Consider the following 23606-nt stretch of genomic DNA (forward strand, 5'->3'; position numbering starts at 1 on the left):
CGGTGACCAATCCGGCTCAGAACGCGACACATGCGCAGTGCGAGATATGCGTCGCTGATTCGACTGGCGGGCAAATACTCAAACCTTGATATCTCGGAAACTAATCCTCATTGAATCGAAAGAAAAAATATGCACTTGATGGATTTTTATGTACTTTCGTCGCGTGAAGCCCAAGTCGACTCAGCGACTCACATCTCGCGATATTTTCAGTTAGGTCAATATATTTGGTACAATATCGTACTGCATGAAAAAAATTATTCCCGAACACTAACGGTCAACTCCTGTGAATACAATTAATAATTCAGATTCACAAGTCTTCAAGTTTCAACCTTCTTAAGTGGCACTTTTTTTACCGACGGGTTGATTTTTTCCTATTTTTTTTCAACTGAATTTTCTTACAGGCTTGACTCTCTCTTTCTCCACCTTTTTCTCTCTCGTATTCTGTCACGCTTATGAAAGAGTTTCATTTGATTAGCACTTACTAATACTGCCGGGACTTTATTTTATTTCCTTTCAAGGTTCTTAGTTTTTTAATAAAAAATAGGGTACCGAAGATTCGAATTGAAATTTAAGAAATTAATTAAAATCTGGACAACCAACATAAAATGTTCCCATTTTTTTTTAAGATTTTCTTTAAACAAAACAAAGAAAATTCTTGAAGACAACAAATTTTGTACAAATAATCCCCTTCCTTCTCTTTTTTTTATTTCTTCAATCTTTTTTATTTTTATTATTATCAATTTTTTATTGTGATTTGATAATAATAAAAATAAAAGAGACGAAAGAGATAAAAAAAGATAAGTAAGGGGATTTAGTTTATCTTCTCACTTTTTTTCCTCTTTTTTTATTTTTTTTTCCACATTTTTTTTAAGGTTATCTTTTTTTTCAAATTAAAATAGGAACATTTTATGGTGGTTTTCCAAATTTGGACGTTGGATTCTTGGTTCAGGGTGGCCGTTTTAAGTAAAGAAAAAAACTCCCGGTTCGCAAAGATTTTTCACGGTCCACAAAATTTAAAAAATCGAACTCTATTCTAAACATTTTTCCATTAAAATTAATAAACAAAAAATTAATGCATTCAAAGTAGAATTCTTGAATTTCAAACTTTTAAAATTAAAATTTAAAAGTTTTTTAATTCAAAAATTGTATGTTCAAATGCTCAATAACATTTTTAATACTCTAAATTAAAGAAACAAGCAATAAACATTAAAAATGTTCAAAATTATATTATTTTATGTAACTTTGAGCTAGACACATTAAAAATTGAAAGATTTTTTTTTAACTTAACAATTATGAAATTATAAGTTACATTGTTTTTATTTTAAATAGTTTAACCATCCTTGAGAAGCTTTAAAATTTTATTGAAAAATCTTGAGAAATCTAACAGTGGTTTGAAATTTTTTCAAATTAATAATTTTTGAAATCTGTTTCGGAACTTCTACATATATTTTAAAAATAATTTACCACTTATTATTTGTAGAAAAATTACAGTAATTTTAAGAGATATTTAGAGGTTTTAAAAAGATTCAAATTAAATTTAGAAATTTAAATTATTTCAAATCATTTAAAAGAAGTTTACGTCCCAAAAAAATTCGGCTATTCATACCGAAATTTTAGTGCAAATACCCACAGCCGAATTTAAAAATAAAATGTAGATTTTTGCCAATCTCAAAAAAAAAATTTAGAAGCTTTTCAAGAATTGTGAAAGACTTCAAAAGAATAAAAACATTTTCTTAAGATTCTTAGGAAAATTAAAAATAATTTTTTATTTTGAAAATTTATTGTAGCAGAAATTTTAAAAAGATTGTAAGAGATTTCCAAAATGATCAAAAAAGAATCTGGAAGATTTTAAAGATTTTTTTAATTTGAAGGAATTTCCAAAAATTTTAGGAAAAAATCGATTAATTTAAAAATATATTTAGAAGTTCTGAAAAAAAATGTTAACGCAATTCTTTTTAATTATTTTAAAACATTTTAAGATTTTTATTAATTTTTAATCTTTTAAAAAATTCTAAATATCTCTTGTAATTGTTCAATTGTTATTTATACGCCAAAATATAACAATTTCACTTAGAAATTAAAAAAAAATTTAATATTGCTAATATTAAATATTTATTCTTTTTCTAAATTAAAAAATTTCAAATTAAATGGATTAAAAATTGAATAATAGACTTAAAAGATATTTTAAATTTAATAAAAACCTTTCATTATTGGTGAATCATTAAAATATTTATTTTTAAAGAAAATTATCAGAATAAATGATATATTAATTTCAATTCTTATAAAGACTTTCGAATTAAGTGTTCAAATTTTTATACTTGAAGTACAGATACATTTTAAAAATAAATAAATAATATAAATCTTCAAGACTGGACTTTCATTATTTAAAAACAGTTGAAACCGAAGTTGGGCAGATTTCTATTATGAAAATTCGTAAAATTCCCGGTCAAGAAATGAATTAACTGTTATTTCCCGGGTTTTTCCGGTCTCCGGAAATTCCCGGTGTTCCCGGTCCAACGGCCACCCTGTTGGTTTAATTAATTTTCAGAAATTCTATAAAATAGATTTAAATTGTTTTTAAATTGCCATTTGAAAGCTTTTAATTTAAGATGAGATTTCGAAGCTCAAGTTTCGAACATTAAATTACGGCTAACTATAATCCAATCTGAAAGGAGGGGTTTAGAAGATACTTTACTAACATCTATTCACAACCAAAAACCTAACTTGAACTTGGAATGTTGCGAAATTCGTTCACGAAACTAGACAAACGCTATTATAATTAATTAATTAATTAATTAATTAATACATTAATCATTAATTCATAATAATCTACGTCATACTCGGTATATGTCGCAGAACAGTTTGTCTCGGTTTAAAGTGGCGATTGACTAGCACTCTAGTTTTCATAATCCTAACATTAAAGCAGAACATACTATTAGAAATTGTCGATACAAATCAAATTCAGAAAATACAAGGAACTTTTGAACTTGATTTGTCATTTTTTCAATATGAGCCATAGCCCACAATTAAATACTGATTCAAATTATTAATACGATAATAATAATATGCAATTAAGTAAAGTCTTCAACACAGATAGAGTGATCATTAATAAGATATGTAAAAAAAATCTAACAACTCTTAAAGTTTAACACAGAAATAACGATGATATGAAATCGATTGCAATACAAAGAAAATGTAAGATTATTTAAATTTACGAGAAGCAAACGAACAAATAAACTTTAATCAGAGAAAACAATTACACGGATTTCATTTGCCGCGACTCTCAATGTTCGCGACATTCCTTTGAGAATAAATAGAACCTTGAGCTAATCCCCGAATGGGACCTTTTCGTAATTCTACATTCGGGCCTTTGGCGAGGCTCCGATTTCCTAAAACTAGGGACGAATCGCGACCTACAGCTAGTGATTTTGAGTAAGACTCTTTTGATAATAGACTCGGATCGGGTCCGGACCATGGAGCATAATCAGCCCTGGAATAATAATTAAATTATTATTTATTACGTAATCACTGTTTTGAGTACAGTTACAGTCTACTGCGCATCCATGTGAGCCATACATATCTACTGCGCATTCATGTGAGCCATATAAATCTACTGCGCATCAATATGGGCCATATAGATCTACAGCGCACCCATATGTGTCATATAAATCTACTGCGCACCCATATGAGCCACAGGGATCTACTGCGCAACCAGGGTGGCGATTCGGCGGACGACTTCAAATTTTCGTCTTCACAGGTCAAGTTTTTCAATTTTCCCGGTCAACTAAATTTAAAATGTAAAATATTTGTCGCAAAATACAAACATTTATTTTAAATAATAAAGTTCATTCTAAACATCCTTTATCACAATAGAGCAAAAAATTGTAAAATAAATGAATTTTCAAATAAAATAATGTATCTATTATTGGAAGAGGAAAATTTTTAATCAAACAAATGAATTTTCAACTAAAATTATAAATATTTAATCCAAATATTTGAATTATTAACCAAAAAGATGTATTTTTAAAGAATAAGATTAATTTTCAAACCAAAATATTAATTTTTTAGAAAACAAAAACATTTTTCTAGAAAATAGAAGAATTTTTAATCAAAGGAAAAAAATTTTCAAGCACATAGTTGAATTTTTGAACTAGAAATAAAAATTTCAACAGAAAATAGAATACTTACATATTTAGTAAAAAAATTATTTTCACCTTAACTGATGAATTTTCAACTAAAACAATTCATTTTTACTAAAAAAAAAGATCAATTGTCAAGTAAATCTGAAATAATTAAGTTTTAAGTTAAGAAAATCAATATTCACCCAAGAAAGACGAATTTTTAATTAAAAAAGATCATTTTTCATCCGAAAATTGAATAAATTTTTTAAATAAAATAGCTCATTTTTCAACAAAAGAAATGAATTTTCAATCAAAATGATAAATATTTAACTGGAATACCTAAATTTTCAATTAAAAAAAATCATTTTTAATCTGTGACTTTCAAAGAAAACAATAATTTTCTACAAAAAAACAAAAGTCGAAGCGGTAACATTTTTAGTTGAATAAATTAACTGTTAAACAAACTGATAAATTATTAACTAAATTAATGAATTTTCTACCAATAACATTAATTTTCTACACAAAAATCGACTTTCCACAAATTAAATGAATTTTCAAAAAAAAAGTTTAATTCTAAAGAAAAATATCGGTTTCAAACCAAATAGTTTAATTTTCATCCAAAAAGATTAAATTTTAACCATAAATAGAATAGTTGAATTTTTTGTTAAAAATCTATTTCTTAACAATAACAAAAATCGTATTTTCAGAAAAATAGTTAAAGTTTCGGTAAAAAAAAATCCTTTTCATACAAAGGAAAAACAAGTTTTCAATCAAATAGCTCAATTCCAAAAAAGAAAACACATGATTTTTTAAACAAAAAGATGTATTTTTAAAGAATAAGATTAATTTTTAAACAAAAATATTAATTTTATGCCAAAAAATAAAATTTTTGTTCACAAAATAAATTATAATTTTCATCTTAACTGATGAATTTACAACTAAAATGATGAATCGTCAACTGGAACTGGAATAATTGAATTTTAAACAAAAAATAAGTTTTCAACTAAAACAATGGATTTTTACTGAAAAAGATAAAACTATTTAAGTTTTAAGTTAAAAAATCATTTTTCCCAAAAAAAAGAATTTTCAGTTTAAAAATTTCATTTTTTAACAAAAAATTGAATAATTAAATTTTGAGTAAAGAAATGAATGTTCAAAAAAAAATAAACTAAAATAATTATGGATTATTCAAATGGAATATTAGTTTTAGTTATAGAAAAAAATTATTTTCAAACAAAAATAAAAAAAATTTCAATAAAATAGCTCATATTGCAATCGAAGAAATTAATTCTTTATCAAAATTATGAATATTTAACGTCGATTTTCCACCAAAACAGATAAATTTACATCCAAATTGTTAAATTCTAAACTAGAAAAATCCAACTAAATTGATAAATTTTCAACTAAAATGATGAATCTTCGACTGAAATAGTTAAATTCTCCATTAAAAATAAAATTCTTAGTAAAAAATGGGATTTTTAGAAAATTAGTTGAATTTTCGTTAAAAAAATTACTCTTCATCCAAAGACAAAACAAGTTTTCAATCAAATAGCTCATTTTCCAACCATAGAAATGAATATTTAATGTAAATTATGAATCTTCTATATAAAAAAAATTAATTTTCAATAAAGGATTTTATTTTTCTACAAGAGATTTTATTTTTCAAGAAAAGAGTTTTTTTAACCTAATAGATGGATTTTCAATTAAAATGATGAATATTGAACTAAAATACTTGAATTTTGACCAAAAAATAAAAAATTTTTAACAAAAAGATTAATTTTTAAACAACGTCGATTTTTTTAAACAAAATACGTGAATTTTCAATTTAAAAACTGATAAATGTTCATCTAGATTGATGCATTTTTACCAGTAAGATTAATTTTCTACTAAAAAATAAAGTTCCAAAGAATTACATGAATTTTCAAAAAAATAGATTATATCTTAAATACAAAATATCGGTTTTCAACGAAAAAGTTTTATTTTCAATAAAAAAAGATCAAATTTCAACTAAAAATAGAATAGTTGAATTTTAAAAATATATTCTTTAACAAACAAAAAATCGTATTTTCAGAAAAATAGTTAAATTTTCGAAAACAAATCCTTTTTATCCAATGAAAAAAAAACAAGTTTTTATTCAAAACTAACTTATTTACTAACCAAATAAATGAATTTTCAAATAAAATGATGAATCCTCAACTAAAATAGTTAAATTTTAAACAAAAAAAATTAGTTCTGAACTAAAACAATGAATTTTGCGTGAAAAAGATAAATTGTCAACTAAAAATGAAATAATCAAATTTTAAGTTAAAAAAATCAATGTTCATCCAAGAAAGATGAAGTTTCAATTAAAAAATATTATTTTTCAACCAAAAATTGAATAATTAAATTTTCAGTCAAAAAATGAATTTAAAAAAAATTAACTAAAATTATAAGATCATTTGGAATAGTAAGTTTAGCTAAAAGAAAAATTATTTTGAACCAAAAAGGAAACAAAATTTCAATAAAATAATCCATTTTTCAATCAAAGAAATAAATTTTCTATTAAAATGGTAAATATTTAACTGCAATACTTGAATTTTCAAGCAAAAAGAAAAATTTTAAAACTAAGTCTTTAAAAAAAAACTCATTTTCTAACAAAAAAGATAAATTTACATCCATATTATTAAATTTTGAACTAGAAAATTTTCATTTTCAACTCCAAGTAGAAAGGTACAATTTTTAGTTGATAAAATTAACTTTTAACCAAACTGATAAATTTTCAACTTAATTGATGAATTTTCAAAGAATAAGATTAATTTTCTAGAAAACAAAGTTGCACTTTTCACAAATTATATAAATTTTCAAAAAAAAAAAATAGCTTGAATGATAAATAAAAAATATTGATTTTCAACCAAGTTGAATTTTCCGTTAAAAATCTAATTCTTAACAAACAAAAAATCGGATTTTCAGAAAAATAGTTGAATTTTCGGTTAAAAAAATTCCTTTTCATTCAAAGAAAAAATAAGTTTTAAATCAAATAGCTCATTTTCGAACCAAAGAAATAATTTTTCAAATAAAATGATGAAGATTTAACTCAAATACTTAAATTTTTAACCACGAGGATTTATTTTTAAACAATACGATTAATTTTTAAACAAAAATATTAATTTCCTACCAAAAAATACCAAAACTTTCAACAAAAGACAAGAATTTTAATGAAATAGTTGAATTTGCATTCAAAGGAGATCAATTTTCAAGCCAATAGTTGAATTTTAAACTAGAAACAAAATTTTTTTAGCAGAAAATGGTATAGTTACATTTTTAGCCAAAAAAATGTCATCTTAACTAATGAAATTTAAACTAAAATAATTCATCATTAACTAGAATAGTTGAATTTTAATCAGAAAAGTTAGTTTTTAACAGAAACAATGAATTTGTATTAAAAAAGATAAATTGTCAATCAAAACTGAAATAATTAAGTTTTAAGTTAAGAAAATCAATTTTCAACCAAAAAAGACGAGTTCTCAAATAAAAAATATAAGTTTTCAACAAAAAATTGAAAAATTAAATTTTTAGTAAAAAAATGAATGTTCAAAACACAATTTTCAACTAAAATTATTGAATATTCAACTCGAATATTATTTTTAAATTGAAAAAAAAAATGTTTTCAACCAAAAAAAAAAAGAAACAAACCAATAAAAAGCTCATTTTTTGACTAAAGAAATGAATCATTAATTAAAATTATAAATATTTAACTGGAATACGTGAATTTTCAATAAAAAAGAAGAATTTTTAAACTGAGACTTTGAAAGAAAACAATAATTTTCTACAAAAAAAGTTGATGAACTTTCTACAAATTACATGAATTTACCAAAAAAAAAAATAGTTTAATTCTTAAATAAAAATATAGATTTTCAACCAAGTTGAAATATTATCCAAAAAAGATAAAAATTCAACCAAAAATAGAATAGTTGAATTTTCCGTTAAAAATCTAATCCTTAAACAACAAAAAATCGGATTTTTAGAAAAATAGTTGAATTTTCGGTAAAAAAATTCGTTTTCATCCAAAGAAAAAACAAGTTTTCAATAAAATAGCTCATTTTCCAACCAAAGAATAAAATGATGATTCTTCTATAAAGAAATTAATTTTTTAACAAAACAATTTATTTTTTAACAAAGTAAATTTGTTTTGAACATATAAGATGGATTTTCAACTAAAATTATGAATATTGAACTAGAATACTTGAATTTTCAACCAAAACGAAAAAATTTTAAACAAAAAGATTAATTTTCAAACAACAACAAAATCATTTCTCTACCCAAAAAAGTCCATTTTCTACGAAAAAAGTAAATTTTTTAACAGAATACGTTAATTTTCAATTTAAAAATAAAAAATTTCATCCACAAATTTAATCAATTTTTAACCAAATAGTTGAATCATAAAAAAATCTTTTAACTTCACATAGTTGAGTTTTCAAGAAAAAAAGCGTAAATTCCAAACGAAAAATGCAAAAAAAAAATTATAATTCAGAAATATTTCCTCTTCGAAATCCTACCTCTACTCTAAAAACTACCTGAAGTACTAATCCCTTTTTCTAAAATTTGGAAAAATGCATTTTTAAATTGTGACGAATTTTGACTAGGATCGGATTTTTAAAATTCCTTTCTACTAAATCCCAGTATTAATTATTAAAAAAATTCATGTTCCATGTCAAAAATTCCCTATTCCAAGTGAAATTATATTTCTTAACCGAAACTCCCTGTCCTAAAATAAAAATAATTATAATTTTCATTATTAAAATAACGAAAACTTGAAGTTTTTTACGATCAAAAGTAAATTCCCGGATTTTTTATTCAATTCCGGGTTATTTCAGGGTCAAGTCGCCACCCTGGCAACCCTATAATTCACAAAAATCTACTGCGCAGCCATATGAGCCACAGAAATCTATTGCGCATCCATACGACCCACATATGTATACTGCGCAGCATCATACGCATTTGATGCGCACTAACTTCCAATGGCTCTTATCCCTGCGCAGTTGGTTTCTAGGCCCTTTACGACTCTGCAATTAAAAAATAAAGCAATAAAATCTTAATTTATACTTACAAAAGGAGCTCATTATCGGAACCGTTCGGTAAATCTGTATTCGGCCCGGTTGGTTTTGTTCGATACGGCGATTTATACTCGTTATCCTCCGTGGTACTTGTTCCTCGAGAAATTCTAAAGTAAAAACTCAGTTTAACAATTCTAGAATATTTTGTAATAAATTTACAATCTAAAAAAAGGGTAATTTTCTTCTAAAACAAGGATTTTTCTTAAAGGAATACCAGCATAATTAACCAAGAATAATCCATGTAACGCTTTTAGATAGAAAAAATTGAACTTACTTTGGATTCTCGATCTTGTTCTTGGACCTTTTGCACTTCTCGTTCTCATTTTCCTTCAAAATTTTCTTCATCGGAGAGGCGGTGAGCTTTATCGCCTCCGTAATGGGCGGACTGTCTTTTCTGTCGTCGCTTCGGCTACTGTAAATAAATATTTTAAAAAATAGGACCGAGTAATCGCAAATAATTTTTGTACAAGAAAAAACTAATTTCCAAAATACCTCTGGCTACTGAAGGTATTGAGCGGACGAACAGCTTCTTCGGCGACCATAATTTCTAAAATATGAGAGGCGCGTTCCTCGTCATAATCAACGCTGTCCATTGCTAACACAATTACCCTTTCTGGTACGGAATTAAATTTCTCCATCAGACGATTTTTCACTGTAAATTATAATTAGTTTACAAATCCCTTCAAAAAAATGTCAGTCATGTTTTTCGTTAGGTCAGTATATTTTGTACAATATTGTACTATCTTTTCTAAAAACATTCTCGATTTCTGAAATAGTGGCAGCGGCGCACAGTGGGGCAAAAAAAATGTTCAGAAGACAATTATTATCCGATTTTAACTTTTTTTTTTAATGAAAGCTAATAAAATTTCGCATCGAACTATCATGGCTGATTTTTCAATCTTTGTTTATTTAATAACAAAAATGGAAAAAAATGACTTTAGAAGTAAACGTGAAATGTGAACAAATTATGGACAAAAAGAGATTTTTAATTGACTTAATAAAAGTTAATAAATAATTTTTTTATTTTAAAAACAATTTGTATAAACAAATATCCATATCAGGTATATTTAATGGAATAAATCAAGTTTTTTTCTATGGAATTAACTGTAAATAATTAACTTCTAAATTTTTATGAACATTTTTATGACAGTTAACAAATTATTATTGAAAACAACAATCGTTTAAACAAATTGTTATCATTTTATGTATTTATAAATAAAATGCCGTTTTTTGACGGAATTAACAGCCAGTTATTTGGCAATGATTTCTTGCTATGAATCGATAACTTTTGATAAGTTTTTAATCAAACTTAATAAAAAAATGCATTAAGTGGCTATTTTTCGTCATATAGATTTTTTTTCTATAATCAACTGTTAATAACACCTTTTTAAACTTTTTTTGACAGTTCGATAACGTTCCACTTTTTTTATTTTTATTACAATGTAGTAAGCAAATTGTTCTCGGCTAATGCATTTGTAAACTAATTTTTTTTTTTCTAAAACTAAAAATTTTTTTTAGTTTAATTTTATAATAATATCCCCATTTGTGAAATACTTGTAACATACTGTGTATGGCTACGTTAATGAAATTTATAATAAAAATATCAGATAATTATCGAACTATTAAAAAAAGTCTTAAAATTTGTTAATAACAGTTTATTATACAAAAAAAACAAGTTTAAATGCTGAAAAATAGCGAAATAGTGAATTTATTAATTAAGGTAGTTTAAACAATTATTAATCTTTATTTGGTGGTCAAATATTATACTTTGGTTTTATTTCCAAGTAATATGTGATCCATTCTATAGAAAAACTTTATTTATTCCATCAAAAATACCTAATATGGATATTTGTTTATAAAAACTGTTTTTAAAATAACAAATTATTTATTAACTTTTATTAATTCAACTAAAAAAATCTTTTTGTCCATAAATTGTTCAAAATTAGTACGAATCAAGTGACTAGTCGCCGCCAATCTCCTAAAAAACCATTTTCATTCACTTATTTGTTTATAACAAATTCAATCAATTTTTTAACATTTGCATTGCTATTGAACATCTTTTTTGAACAGTTGCTTTCAGTTTTCCAGGTATTTTTTATTGAATAAAAGCATTGTTTTAAAACCGATATACTTCAAAAGACAAATTTATTTTTTATTTTCGTTATTAAATAAACAAAAAAAATAAACAAAAATTGAAAAATCTGCCATGACAGTTCTATGCGAAATTTTATTAGCTTAAAATTTTCCGTCCACAGATGTACGAATAATGCATTTAAATATTTTTCCATCTGAAGTAATAAAAAAATAAACAACAAATTTAAGCAAGAAAAATGTAACTCTTAGATTTTAAATTATTTAAAATTGTAGTGGAAAAATTGGGAACTTTTATAAATGATAGAGTTCAATGATTCAAATTCAGTTCCAAAAATATAAATCCACGTCATGATGAAATGTTCAAAATTGAAAAATTAAATTTTTTAAACTGAATAATGCTTAAACTAGAAGTTACATTATTTTCAATTTAAATATTTTAAACATCCTTGAAAAGATTCAAAATTTTCTTTCAAAATCTTGAGAATTCTGGAGGTTTCTCTTTAATTTTTTCAAATTAAAAATTATTTTTGAAATTTTTTCAAAACTTCTAAATATCTTTTTAAATTAATTGAATTTTTCTTGCAATTTTTAGAAAATCCGGCTTATTATTTGTAGAAAAAAATCTAAGTTATTTTAAGTTTGGAAAAGATTCAAAATTAATTAAAAATTTGAAATGATATGAAATAATTTAAACGAAGTGTGCGTATTGACAAAATTCGGCTATTCGTACCGAAATTTTGGTGCAAATAGCCACAGTCTAATTTAAAACAAACTGTAAATTTTTGCAGATTTCAAAGAAAAGATTTAGAAGATGTTTAAGAATTGTGAAAGACTTAAAAAAAACATTTTCTTAAGATTCCTAGTAAAATTGAAAATCATTTTTAATGTTTTTGTTTTGCAGGATGAAAAAAAAATCAGGAAAAATTTGATTAATTTAAAAAGATATTTATCGAATTTTTCCTGCAATTTTTAGAAAATTCTGAAAATTTAAAAAAAAAATTCTTTAAATTATTCTAGATTCTTTTTAGAATTTTTTGTAAAATGGTTTTAAATCATTTTAAATATTCCCTTAAATAATTATTCAAAACGAAGAATTATATTCAATTTCCCTAAGAATTTTAAGAAAATGTTTTTATTCTTTTGAAGAATTTCAAAATTTTTAAAAAGCTTCTAAATTTTTTGTTTGAAATCATACTTTGTTTAAAGTATTTAAAATATCATTTCAAATTTTTTCTACAAATAATAAGTGTTTTATTCTTATTTACACATAAAAATCCAACAATTTCACTCACAAAATAAACATTTTTCAAATAGAACAATTACAATTGTAACGTTCAAAGTTTAAAAAGAAAATTCAAGGCTTACTATATCAAACAATTCAGTGTCAAATTGTTTACTTTTAAATAATTGATTTTAATTTACTCGTTACAAAATTAACAGTAAAATATCGTTAAATATTAAATAGCTATTTTTTTCTTAATCAAAAAATTTCAAATTTAATGGGTTCAAAATGGAATATTTTATACATTTTAATCCATTTTTAAAATTATTTATTTATTTTTAGTTGAAAAAATAAAAAAATGCTATCCAAAATGTTCAATTTCAAATTATTTTAATTTGCAATTGTTTAAGACTTCAAGACATCATTTTTAAATTCTTAAAACTAAACATTTGCGCTTAAAAATCTCAATTGGAAATTTCTCCCAGAAAAAGATGATAAAATTGCGTATTGTAACGTGAATGATATCATAAATGGAAAAAATAACAATTCAACTAATTATTTTCAAAAATTGTTGAAACCGAAGGTGGAGATTTCTTTTGTTGAAAATTTAGAAAATTCTCGGTTAAAAAATAAATTTACTGTCATTTCCCGGGCCAGCGGTTTAAAAAATCATAAAATTTATCAAAATATGACCATTTTTTGTCATATTTATTTATTATAAATCTTGTAAGCTTTTTTTCAATTTTTTTTGGCCCAAATCGGTCAAAATTTGTGGGCTGTACGTTATTTTGAAACAAAAAAGTAATTTCTTCCCACTGTGCAGCGGCAGCGTACAGCGGATCAATTTACAGGATGGACGTTTTAATTGAAAAAAATTCCCGGTCGTTACCCGTTTTCGTAAACATTTTTCACAGTAAATAAAATTTTTTATTTTGAGCTCTAAAGCTAAACACTTTTCCATTTGAAGTGATAAAAAATAAACTACAAAATAATAGACACAAAGTGGAACTCTTGAATTTTAAATTATTTAAAATTGAATTTTTTAATTTTTTTAAATTAAAAATGTTATTTTCAAATGCTCAATAATTTCCACGTATAAAATGGAAATTAGGTAGTTAGATTTTTTAATTCAACAATTTTAAATAAAATACAAACAGCAAAATTTAGAATTTTTAACTTTTATAAATTATAGAGTTCAAAGATTTAGAATTTAAAATGTTAAAAATTTTATTATTTTAAGCAATTTTAAGCTTCAAAAGAACACAAACATTTTATCATTCCCATGAAAATTGAAAATGATTTTTCATGTTGAAAAATTACTTTAAGAGAATATTTTTAAAGATTTTAAAAGGTTTCCAAAATTATCAAAAAAGTATCAGAAAGATTTTAAGACAATCTTTTAAATTTTGCAGGATTTTCTAAAAATGGTACCAAAAATTCGGTTTATTTTAAAAGATATTTATCGAATTTTTGGAAAATCTTGGAAATTAAAAAAAATTTCTTTAAAATATTTCAGATTCTCTTTTGACAATTTTGCAAATATTTTAAAATATATTTAAATATTCTCTAAAATTAATTATTCAAAATGAAAAATCATTTTCAATAGAATAGTTACATTTTTTATTTGAAAAATTAATTTTCAACTCTTTAAATTTCCAAATAAATTATGAATCTTCAACTGGAATAGTTGAATTTCACACTAAAAAGATGAGTTTCAACTAAAACATCGAATTTTAAACTAAGATAATTGAATTTTTGACAAACAAAAAATTAAACTTGACTAAAAAAAGATCAATTTTTAACCAAGTCTCAAATAATTAAGTTTTAAGTTTTAAGTTTAAAAAAACAATGTTCAGAAAAAAGGAAGAATTTTCAAAAAAAGAATTTTTCAACCAAAAATTGTATTATTAAATTTTTAATGAAAAAATGAGTAATCAACTGGAATAATAGTTACATTTACAATTTAAAAAAATATATAATTTTCAACAAAAAAAAGAAACAAATTCTCAACAAAATATTTCAGTTTTCGGCTAAAAAAATTCCTTCTCATCTAAGGAAGAAACAAGTTTTCAAAAAAGTAGCTTATTTTTCAACCTAAGAAATGAATTCTTAATTAAAATGATAAACCTTTAACGAACAAAAAAAATCATTTTTAACAAGACCTAAAGGATAAAGTATCTGAATATTTCAAAGAAATAATTTTAATTTAAATTTTTTAGTTGAAAATTGAACAATTCAATTTTCAACTGAAAAATAAAAATTAAAAATAATTTAAAAATTATCTAGTAAAATGATAAATTGTTAAGACAAAAGATGAATTTTCGACCAAAAAGATGAATTTAAACGAAATGTTTTTTTTTTTAACAACAAAAAATTAATTTTTAACCAAATGGTTAACTTCTGACCAAAAAGATAAATTGTTTGTATCAAAATACGAATCTTTAACAAAATGTTTGAAGACACATTTTCAATTAAAATTATAAATCTTTACCAATAAGAACTACATTTTTAACCAAATAGTTTAACTTTTAACAAAAATGGTGAAATTACAATCAAAGAAATTAATTTTCTAGCAAGAAAGTTGAATCTTCAACAAAATATATAAATTTTTAACCAAAAAGATTAATTTTCAACAAAAATTATAAATTTTTTCTCAACAAAATGAATTTTTAAATAAATAGTTGAATTTATAACCATAAAGATAAATTTCCAATTAAGAAGTTTATTTTTCTATCAAAAAAACGAATTTGGAATCAAATAAATAAGTTCTCAAGTCACAGAAATAAATTTTTAACGAAAATGACGAATCTTTCACGAAACAAAATCGAGTTTATAACAAAATACGGTTAAATTTGTAGTTGGAGAAATTAATTTTAAACCAAAAATATTAATTTTCAATTAAAATAATGAATCTTAAACTAAAATAGGTGGATTTTATACATAACAAAAGGATGAATTCTTAATCATAAAGATTAATATTCTAAAAAAAAAAAACTTTTCACAAAGTACACAAATTTCCAAAAAAAATTGTTTAATTTTTGAATAAAAATATCAATTTTTCACCAAATAGTTGAATGTTCATCTAAAAAATACAAATTTACAACGAAGAATAGAAGAATTGAATTCTCCGTTAAGAATATAATTATTATTTTTTTTAAACGGCTTTTCAGTAAAATAGGTAAATTTTATGCGGTAATAGTTACATTTTTAGTTAAAAAAGTAATTTTCAACAAAGTAGTTACATTTTCAAAAAGAGATTAATTTTTAATTAAAATGCTAAATCTCCAAACAAACAAAATTAATTTTTAACAAGCTATTAAATTTTTAACTAAAAAAATACTGTCGCAATGAAAAAGTCAAGAAAATTTTCTATTATAATTCAGAAAAATTTTAAACTACTTGAAGTGCTTTCTTTTTTTTCTTAATTGGAAAAGGGAACTATTAAATTGTGACAAATCCTGAGTTGGAACAGGGATTTTTTTAAAAGACACTTTTTTAAATTCGATCAAAATTATTAAAGTAGTGAAAAATTTGATTTTACTGCGATCAGAAGTAATTTCCCGGTTTTTCTCGGTTTTCCGGTCAATTTGTCCGAAATTTTTGATAGTATGTTTTTAAATAAGATAGTTACTAAAAAAAAAATCGAAAAACGTAGGAATGTATTTTAACCTACTTTTATTTTTCTCTTCAAAACTTCTCATACGAGGCGGTGGCGTAGGCGCTACTCGTATAGTTTCTGCCTAAAAACGGAAAAGAATTATCGGAGAAAATAAATATACCTACTAAAATAAATCAATTTGGTTTTCAAAATTCCCACCTTTTCATCTTCTTCTTTCTTCTTGGAATTATTTTTATTGGGACAGGTAGGACTTCTTTTTTCATACCCGAGATCAATGAGTTTTTCTGAAGCTTTTTGGACATTATTATCGCTCTGTTCCAGCATTTCTAACAAAACGGTCTCGTCCACTTTTGGAAAAACATTTTTCAGGTACCTAAGGCGGGGCATAATGTTTGAAATTGTTCTTTTCAATTTCTGACACTACATAATTAATAATTGATAACTAATAATCGAGAATTAGGAATCAATAATTAAATATCTGATTCTACATCAAAGGTTTGCTAAATAATCTAATTAATTTAAAAATGAAGATTTTTAAATAAAAAATTAACAATTCACAGAACTAACGATGCAACTGTAGAATCAAATCTGCGTTTTACTGCATTCAACAATCAAGATTTTATAAAAACGTTACATTTCATTCATTACCTAATTTTTTTTCAATTTTATACTAGTTTTTCAATGCTTATTTAGTTTTAGTAAAAGAGCGTGCAAAAAGAGAAAATGCTTGCAAAAATTGACAGTTTTTAAAATTGAAGCTTAAAATTGATAATCTAATAAAATTATCTCAAAACTTAATTTTGGAAACTGCATAAACAGGAAATCAAAGAATGCACATGCACATGCGAAGGATTCTTAGCAAACATGCTGCTTAATTTTTTTTATTGAAATTTGAATGTAAGAATGCAAAATTTATAAAGTAAAATAAAAAAATCAACAAAAGTAAAGATTCTGAGGAGATAAAGGGGTAAATTTTGGAGAAAAAATAATTGCCTCGTGAAACGAAGAAAACGAGGAGAAAATAAACTGACCTAATCAATTAAAATGTGTAATCCAATGATTAAAAGTGATGAAAGTCAGGAAACTGAAAAAAAAGCGAAACGAAAATAAATAATAACATTTAGGAAGAATCTAATACACAGCATAGAAAATAAATTTGGATAAAATTGAATTTAAAAGCCAAAAGAAGCCGAAAATAGTAAAGAAAAAGAAGCTAAATCGCAGAAAGAGTTAAAGTAGTGCGTTTTTTTATCTATTTTTTGGCGTTCCCTTCGGATGGACTCTACTTTCGAAATTCGAAAAATGTATTAGAAACTTCGGATGCATTCTACTGCTACTTGTTCTAACATTTTCGGAAACACGTCGGACTTTAAAAAAGAAAAGAAAATGGGAACCAGTGTCGCTAAAGAACCGTGATTTTTTCAACGGCGCATGTGCCGAAAAGCGCGGGTATATTTAAAATTAAAAAGTATAAACTTGAAATATTACATTAATAAGAAATTATTTAAAGAAATTAGCTAATCCTTAGAATCAATTTAATTAACTTTGTTAAAAGTTAAAATTTGTTTTAAATATTTATATGTATTATCACTGATAGTATTTATTTATTTAAAATAGACCCGCGCTTTTCTGTACATGCGCAGTTGAAAAGGTCGCGGTCCGTTGGCAACACTGATGGGAACCCTTTTTAACACTCTTCCTCCATTTTCTTTTTCCATCCTTCTGGAAACATTGAGCAAAAATGAAGAAAGAAAATGGAAATAAAATTAATTAAATTTTTTTTTAATGGAGGTAAAGAGACAAAACGGGTAAGTTGCCATCAAATGGCGAAATGGTAAACCGTAGATCCCAATAAAAAATGGGATAATTTTAGTAAATTGTCCGACGTATTTCGAAGAAATTATTGGGGAAAGAAACATTCACATGTTTTAATCTCCATTGATATAAGGAAACATCCACAAATTATGTAAGACGATGGGGGTGGGGAATTTTATGCAATAAAAATGTTTACTAATAAAAAAATAAATCCAATGATATTAAAACTTTGCGCGGAAAGTCCAGCAGAAATTCGATATGTGCAAGTAAAAATATTTATTTTTAAACCAAAAAACAGAATGTTCAACATAATACTTCATTTCTTAACTATAAAAGATCCATTTTCAAACAACAAAAAAACTATTAATCGAATACTAAAATTTTTAAGAAAAGAGAGGAATATTTTTAAAAAATAAATAAAACAAACTGTTGAATTTTTAGGCCAAAAAGAGGATTTTTTAAAGTAAAATTTTCAACTAGAAAATATGAATTTTAAGTGAAAAAATTCATTTTCAACCAAATGGTAGAATTTTTAACTTAAAAAGATTAATTAATCTTCATCTAGTAATGGAATGTTTACATTTTCACTTTAAAAAATTGAATTTTCAGCAAAATAGTTCAATTGTCGACCAAAATTTTTAACTATAAAAGATAAATTCTCAACGAAAATAGATTATTTAAATTTTGAGTTAGAAAAATTAATCTTCAACCAAGTAGTTGGATTTTTACTTAAAAAATATAAATTCTCAGCGATTAATGTAATCGTAGACCTAAAGAGATGATTAAAAAATATTCGAAATCTCAACAAAAAAATGTAGAAAATGATATTTCAAACACAACCAATTTTAATTTTAAATTATAAACAGTTTAATTAAACAAGAATAAAATGAATTTTCAAACACAAAAAAAAATAATTTTCAACCAAGAAAATTAATTTTCCACAAAAAAATGGTGAAAATATACGGATTTTTAACAAAAAAGATTAATTTTCTATCAAAAAAGACTAATTTTCATGAAAAAGCATGAATTTTGTAGTTTAAAAATTAATTATTATCAAAAGAATTGAATTTACAACAACATAGATAAATTTGCAACAAAGAAGATTAATTTTATACCAAAAAGACGAATTTTCATCAAAATTAATGAATTTTGCAGTTTCATAAATGAATTTTCAACAAACAAAAAAACTAATTATGAACGAAATAGTTAAGTTTTTAACCAAAGAAATGAATTTACGAGAAAACAGGCCAATCTTTGACCCAGAAGATTAATTTTCTACCTAAAAAGTCGAATTTTCAGAAAAATTCATGAATTTTTAGTTTAAAAAATGAACTTTTAACAAACAACAAATTTTTTGAACGAAATAGTTCAATTTTCAACGGAAGAAATGAATTTGCAACCAAAAAGATTAATTTTATACCTTAAAAGTCAAATTTTCAACAAAATGCATTAATTTTTCATTTCAAAAATTAGCTTTCAACAAAATGCAGGAATTTTTAATTTAAAAAATTAATTTTCAGAAAACAAAAAAACTAATTTTTATCAAAATAGTTAAATTTTCAACGGAAGAAATTAATTTTCAACCAAAGAATTAATTTATTAATTCTTTGCTACTTAAAAAGTTAATTTTTTTACAAAAGGCATGGATTTTTAATTTAAAAAGTGAATTTTTAACATACAAAAATACTGATTTTGAACAAAATAATTACATTTTCAACTAATGAAATGAATTTTGAACCAAAGAAGACGAATTTTCATAAAAATGCATGACTTTTTTATTTTGGAAAATACATTTTCAAAAAACTAGTTTTGAAAAAAGTAGTATAATTTTCTACCAAAAAATGAACTTTTAAGAAAATAGATTAATCTTCAACCAAGATGATTAATTTTCCACCTAAAAAGTCAAATCTTAAACAAAACACTTGAATTTTAAATCAAATAGTTAAATTTTCAACTAAAAAATATAATTTCGATATATCATTTTGTTGAAAACTATTTTTTTTTAACTTAACTATTTATTTTTTATTAAAATATTTTTTTGGTTGAAGTTTAATCTCTTTTTCTTGACAGTTCCACTACTTGGTTGTTACAGCAACTGTTTGATCTGAAATTAATTTTATTTGTTTATAGAAAAAGTATCTTTCTTAGTTAAAAATTAACTGTTTTATTTAAAAATAATATTTTCGTGTTTAAAAGTCAACTGTTTCCTAAAACATTCGACTTTCTAGCTCGAGAACTCAAATTTTTCTTCAAAAATTAATCCCTTTCGTTAGGAACTAACCCTTTTTTGGTAGGTACCTCCATTATTTTGTTGAAAATCCAACGATAACTATAGTCACTAATTCGATTAAAAAAGGAATTATTCTCCTATTTTCGCGAAAAATCACCCTATATACCCTGGTTGAAAAAAGTTTAGGGTAATTAATTTGCTCACGTAATTTGTGGATGACCCCTAACAATGTACGAAATATACATCTAGCATCCATAGTTTGTGACTTTATTGATAAACCTAAGTTTCATTTTTGGGGAGTGAGGGGGCTGCCGAGCTCCTTTCAATGTCAAACTGTGAATGGCGTTACGTGGTACCCGCCATCTCGCAATCGCGTAGTTCGAATTCACTCCCACCGGAGTGCAAGGTCCTGGCGCACAGAGCGGATTCTTCTCGACTTGAAGAGCGCTCATGACCAAAGCCGCTCTGTTATGGTATCTGAAAGACATCGGCTCCAAACTTAGCATTTTTTGTCTCCGAACAATGGAGAAAAATGGATGTTAAGCCCTAAATATTGATCGGAGTGTAAATCGAACATTTCCTGACGATCCTCTCCGCAGGATCACAGAAAAACCCAATCAGTCGGGCTTCTCAATAAGAGGTTTCTCAATAAGAGCGCTGGCCCTAATCCGTAATTGAGTAGGGTAACCATTCGTCCGGATTGCCCCGAACATGTCCTCACTTTAGACCATGTGTGCGTTGTCCTACAGGATTTTTTACTTTGTCCGGGTTTTTGTCCGGATTTTTCAAATACCATCTAACGATTTCTTAATCAATTTAAAAGATAAAGTACTATTAAAATTCCTACTATACCAAAAATATATATGTGTTCACTTGTGATATTGACTAGAATGCATCAGCTTTCTAAACTAAAAATAAACGATATTGAGCGTTGATAAAATTTAGTAAAACAGTTTATTTCAAAAATCTCTTTTTCATTTAATCCTGTGTATTCTACTATGCCCTACAATTTCCTGCTTTCCAACTATTTTGTCCTACTTCGTACTCTTTTTTCAAACTTTTATGTATTACTTTGTCCACTTTTGAAAGTAAATTTTTGGTATATTTTTTCCTTATTTGTTCAAGCTTTTTGTCCTACTTTTCGAAAATCAATTATGGTCAGCCTATTATTGAGCAGTACCCCCACTACCGTACTTATTTTGAAAGCCACCGGATTCATTTTAAGGTTGCTCAATGAGAGAGAATGAAAACATCCACCGCGCCAAATGGGGCGCTGCAATGTTATACAAACTAGAGACCCTATAAGAAGAGAGACTGGCCATTGGGCTAAAAAATGGCCGAAGCTTACAGTGTGTGTGTATATTCGTGAGTCAGCTGTTGCAACGGTTGAGCTGCGATGTGTTTTCATTTGTTTACGACTGGATCAAACGCAAAAACCCTTTTAAAAATATAAAAAATGAAAGAACGTGAATATTAATAATTAAATACGGAATATGTAGAATCTGTGATATCTTTACAAAATTATTGAAACGCTTTGAAAATATTTTTGAAGTATTTGGTATGTTTTTGAAATTGTTAAAATTGTTTCAAAATCATTGAGGTCTTTGTGAAATTTTTTAAAACTATCCGAAATATTTTAAATCTTTCTGAAATTCTTAGAAAGTCTTTGGGAAATCATTGAAATCTTTGAGAATCTTTGAAATATTTTTGAAACATTTGTGAAATTTTTGAAATCTTTGTGAAATCATTTATGCCTTTTGAAATCTTTTGTATCGATCTGAAATCTTCGCGAATTTTTTTTAATTTATGGTAAATCATTCTAATTTTTGTGAAATCTCTAAGAAATAGTTAAAATATTTAGTAATATTTCTGAAATTATTGACATCTTTGGGAAATCAATAATGACTTTGTAAAATCTTTCAAATATATGCCAAATCTTTGCGAAATATTTGAAATATTTTATATCTTTGTGAAATCAATCAAATCTTTTTGAAATCCCTGGTAACCTTTGCGAAGAAATCTTTGAAATTCTGAAAATTTTTAGTAATATTTGTGAAATTATTGAAATCTCTGAGAAACCATTGAAGTCTCTGAAATCTATTAAATCTACCCGAAATCTTTGTGAAATATTAAAAAAATTTAGTGAAATCTTTAATATATTTGGGAAATCATTGAAATATTTGAAAAATCTTTAAAATGTTTCAGAAATCATTAAAACCTTTTGAAAATATTTTTGAAGTATTTGGTATATTTTTGAAATTATTGAAATCTTTATGAAATCTTTTCAAACTATCCGAAATCTTTGTCAAATATTTGTAATCTTTATCAGTTGAACTTAAAAAAGATCAATTGTTGTCCAAAACTTAAATAATTAGGTTTTCAGTTAAGAAAATTAATGCTAAAAAGACGAATTTTCAACTAAAAAATTCATTTTTCAACGAAAAATTGAATAATTAAATTTTTATTCAAAAAATGAATGTTTAACCAACAAAATAAGTTTTCGAGTAAGTTATGGAATATTCAACTGAAATGGTATTATTATTTTCAGTTGAAGAAACCAAATTTTTTCAACAAAAAAAGAAACAAATTTTCAATAAAATAGTTACATTTTCTATAAAAAAAATTACTTTCGTCCAAAGAAAAATTAATTTATCAATCAAACAGCTAATTTTTGAACCAAAAAAGACTGATTTTTAAATTAAAATCATGACATTAAATTTAAAAAAAAAATTATTTCTGACCTAAAAATTATAAATATTTAGCTGGAATAATGGAATTTTTAACCAAAAAGAAGAACTTTTAAACAAAGAGATTAACTTATAAATAAAAATCATTTTCTACCCAAAAAAGTCGATTTTCTATCAATTTACGTGGATTTTTAATGAAATAAATAAGTTTTTAATTTAAAAAGACAAATTTACATCCAAATTGTTAAATTTTGAAGTCCAAAATGTAAATTTTCTACCCTAAATGGGACGCTTAAATTTTCAGTTGTAAAAATTAACTTCCAACCAAATTGATCAATTCTCAACTAAAATGATGAATCTTCAACTAGAATAGTTTAATTTTATAACTATCAGAAAGATGAATTTTGTAAAAAAAGACGAATTTTCCACAAATTTCATCGAATTAAATAAAAAGTTTAATTTTTAAATAAGAATATCAATTTTTTACCAACTAGCAGAATTTTTATCCAAAAAAGAATGGTTGAATTTTTTGTTAAAAATCTCATTCTCAACAAAAAAAAAATAGATTTTCAGAAAAATTATTGAATTTTCTACTGAAAAAATTCAGTTTTCAGTTCAAAAAAAGGATTTTTAGCAAAGTAGTTAAATTTCCAAAAAGAGATTAATTTTGAACTAAAACGATGAATCTTTAACTAGAATATTTGAATTTTTAACCAAAAAGCTCA

The 23606-nt window shown here is 24.5% G+C and overlaps 1 protein-coding gene across 4 annotated transcripts in view; it reads right to left on the bottom strand.

Moving 5' to 3' along the window:
- Positions 1 to 2311: 2311 nt before the first annotated feature.
- Positions 2312 to 23606, bottom strand: part of LOC117170148 — a 38947-nt gene continuing 17652 nt past the window's right edge. For 2 of the 4 annotated variants that reach the window (XM_033356721.1, XM_033356705.1), the window contains 7 exons: positions 20474 to 20671; positions 16348 to 16522; positions 16204 to 16270; positions 9707 to 9866; positions 9489 to 9626; positions 9208 to 9321; positions 2312 to 3490 (listed from right to left, as the gene is read on the bottom strand). In XM_033356721.1, coding sequence (XP_033212612.1) covers positions 3268 to 3490; positions 9208 to 9321; positions 9489 to 9626; positions 9707 to 9866; positions 16204 to 16270; positions 16348 to 16522; positions 20474 to 20671 — 1075 coding nt within the window. In that variant the 3' untranslated portion in view covers positions 2312 to 3267. The remainder of the gene's footprint in view (positions 3491 to 9207; positions 9322 to 9488; positions 9627 to 9706; positions 9867 to 16203; positions 16271 to 16347; positions 16523 to 20473; positions 20672 to 23606) is intronic. The other 2 variants (XM_033356714.1, XM_033356729.1) reach the window with 2 other exon arrangements.

The sequence above is a fragment of the Belonocnema kinseyi genome, chromosome 1 (assembly GCF_010883055.1).
Source record: "Belonocnema kinseyi isolate 2016_QV_RU_SX_M_011 chromosome 1, B_treatae_v1, whole genome shotgun sequence".
Lineage (NCBI taxonomy): Eukaryota > Metazoa > Arthropoda > Insecta > Hymenoptera > Cynipidae > Belonocnema > Belonocnema kinseyi.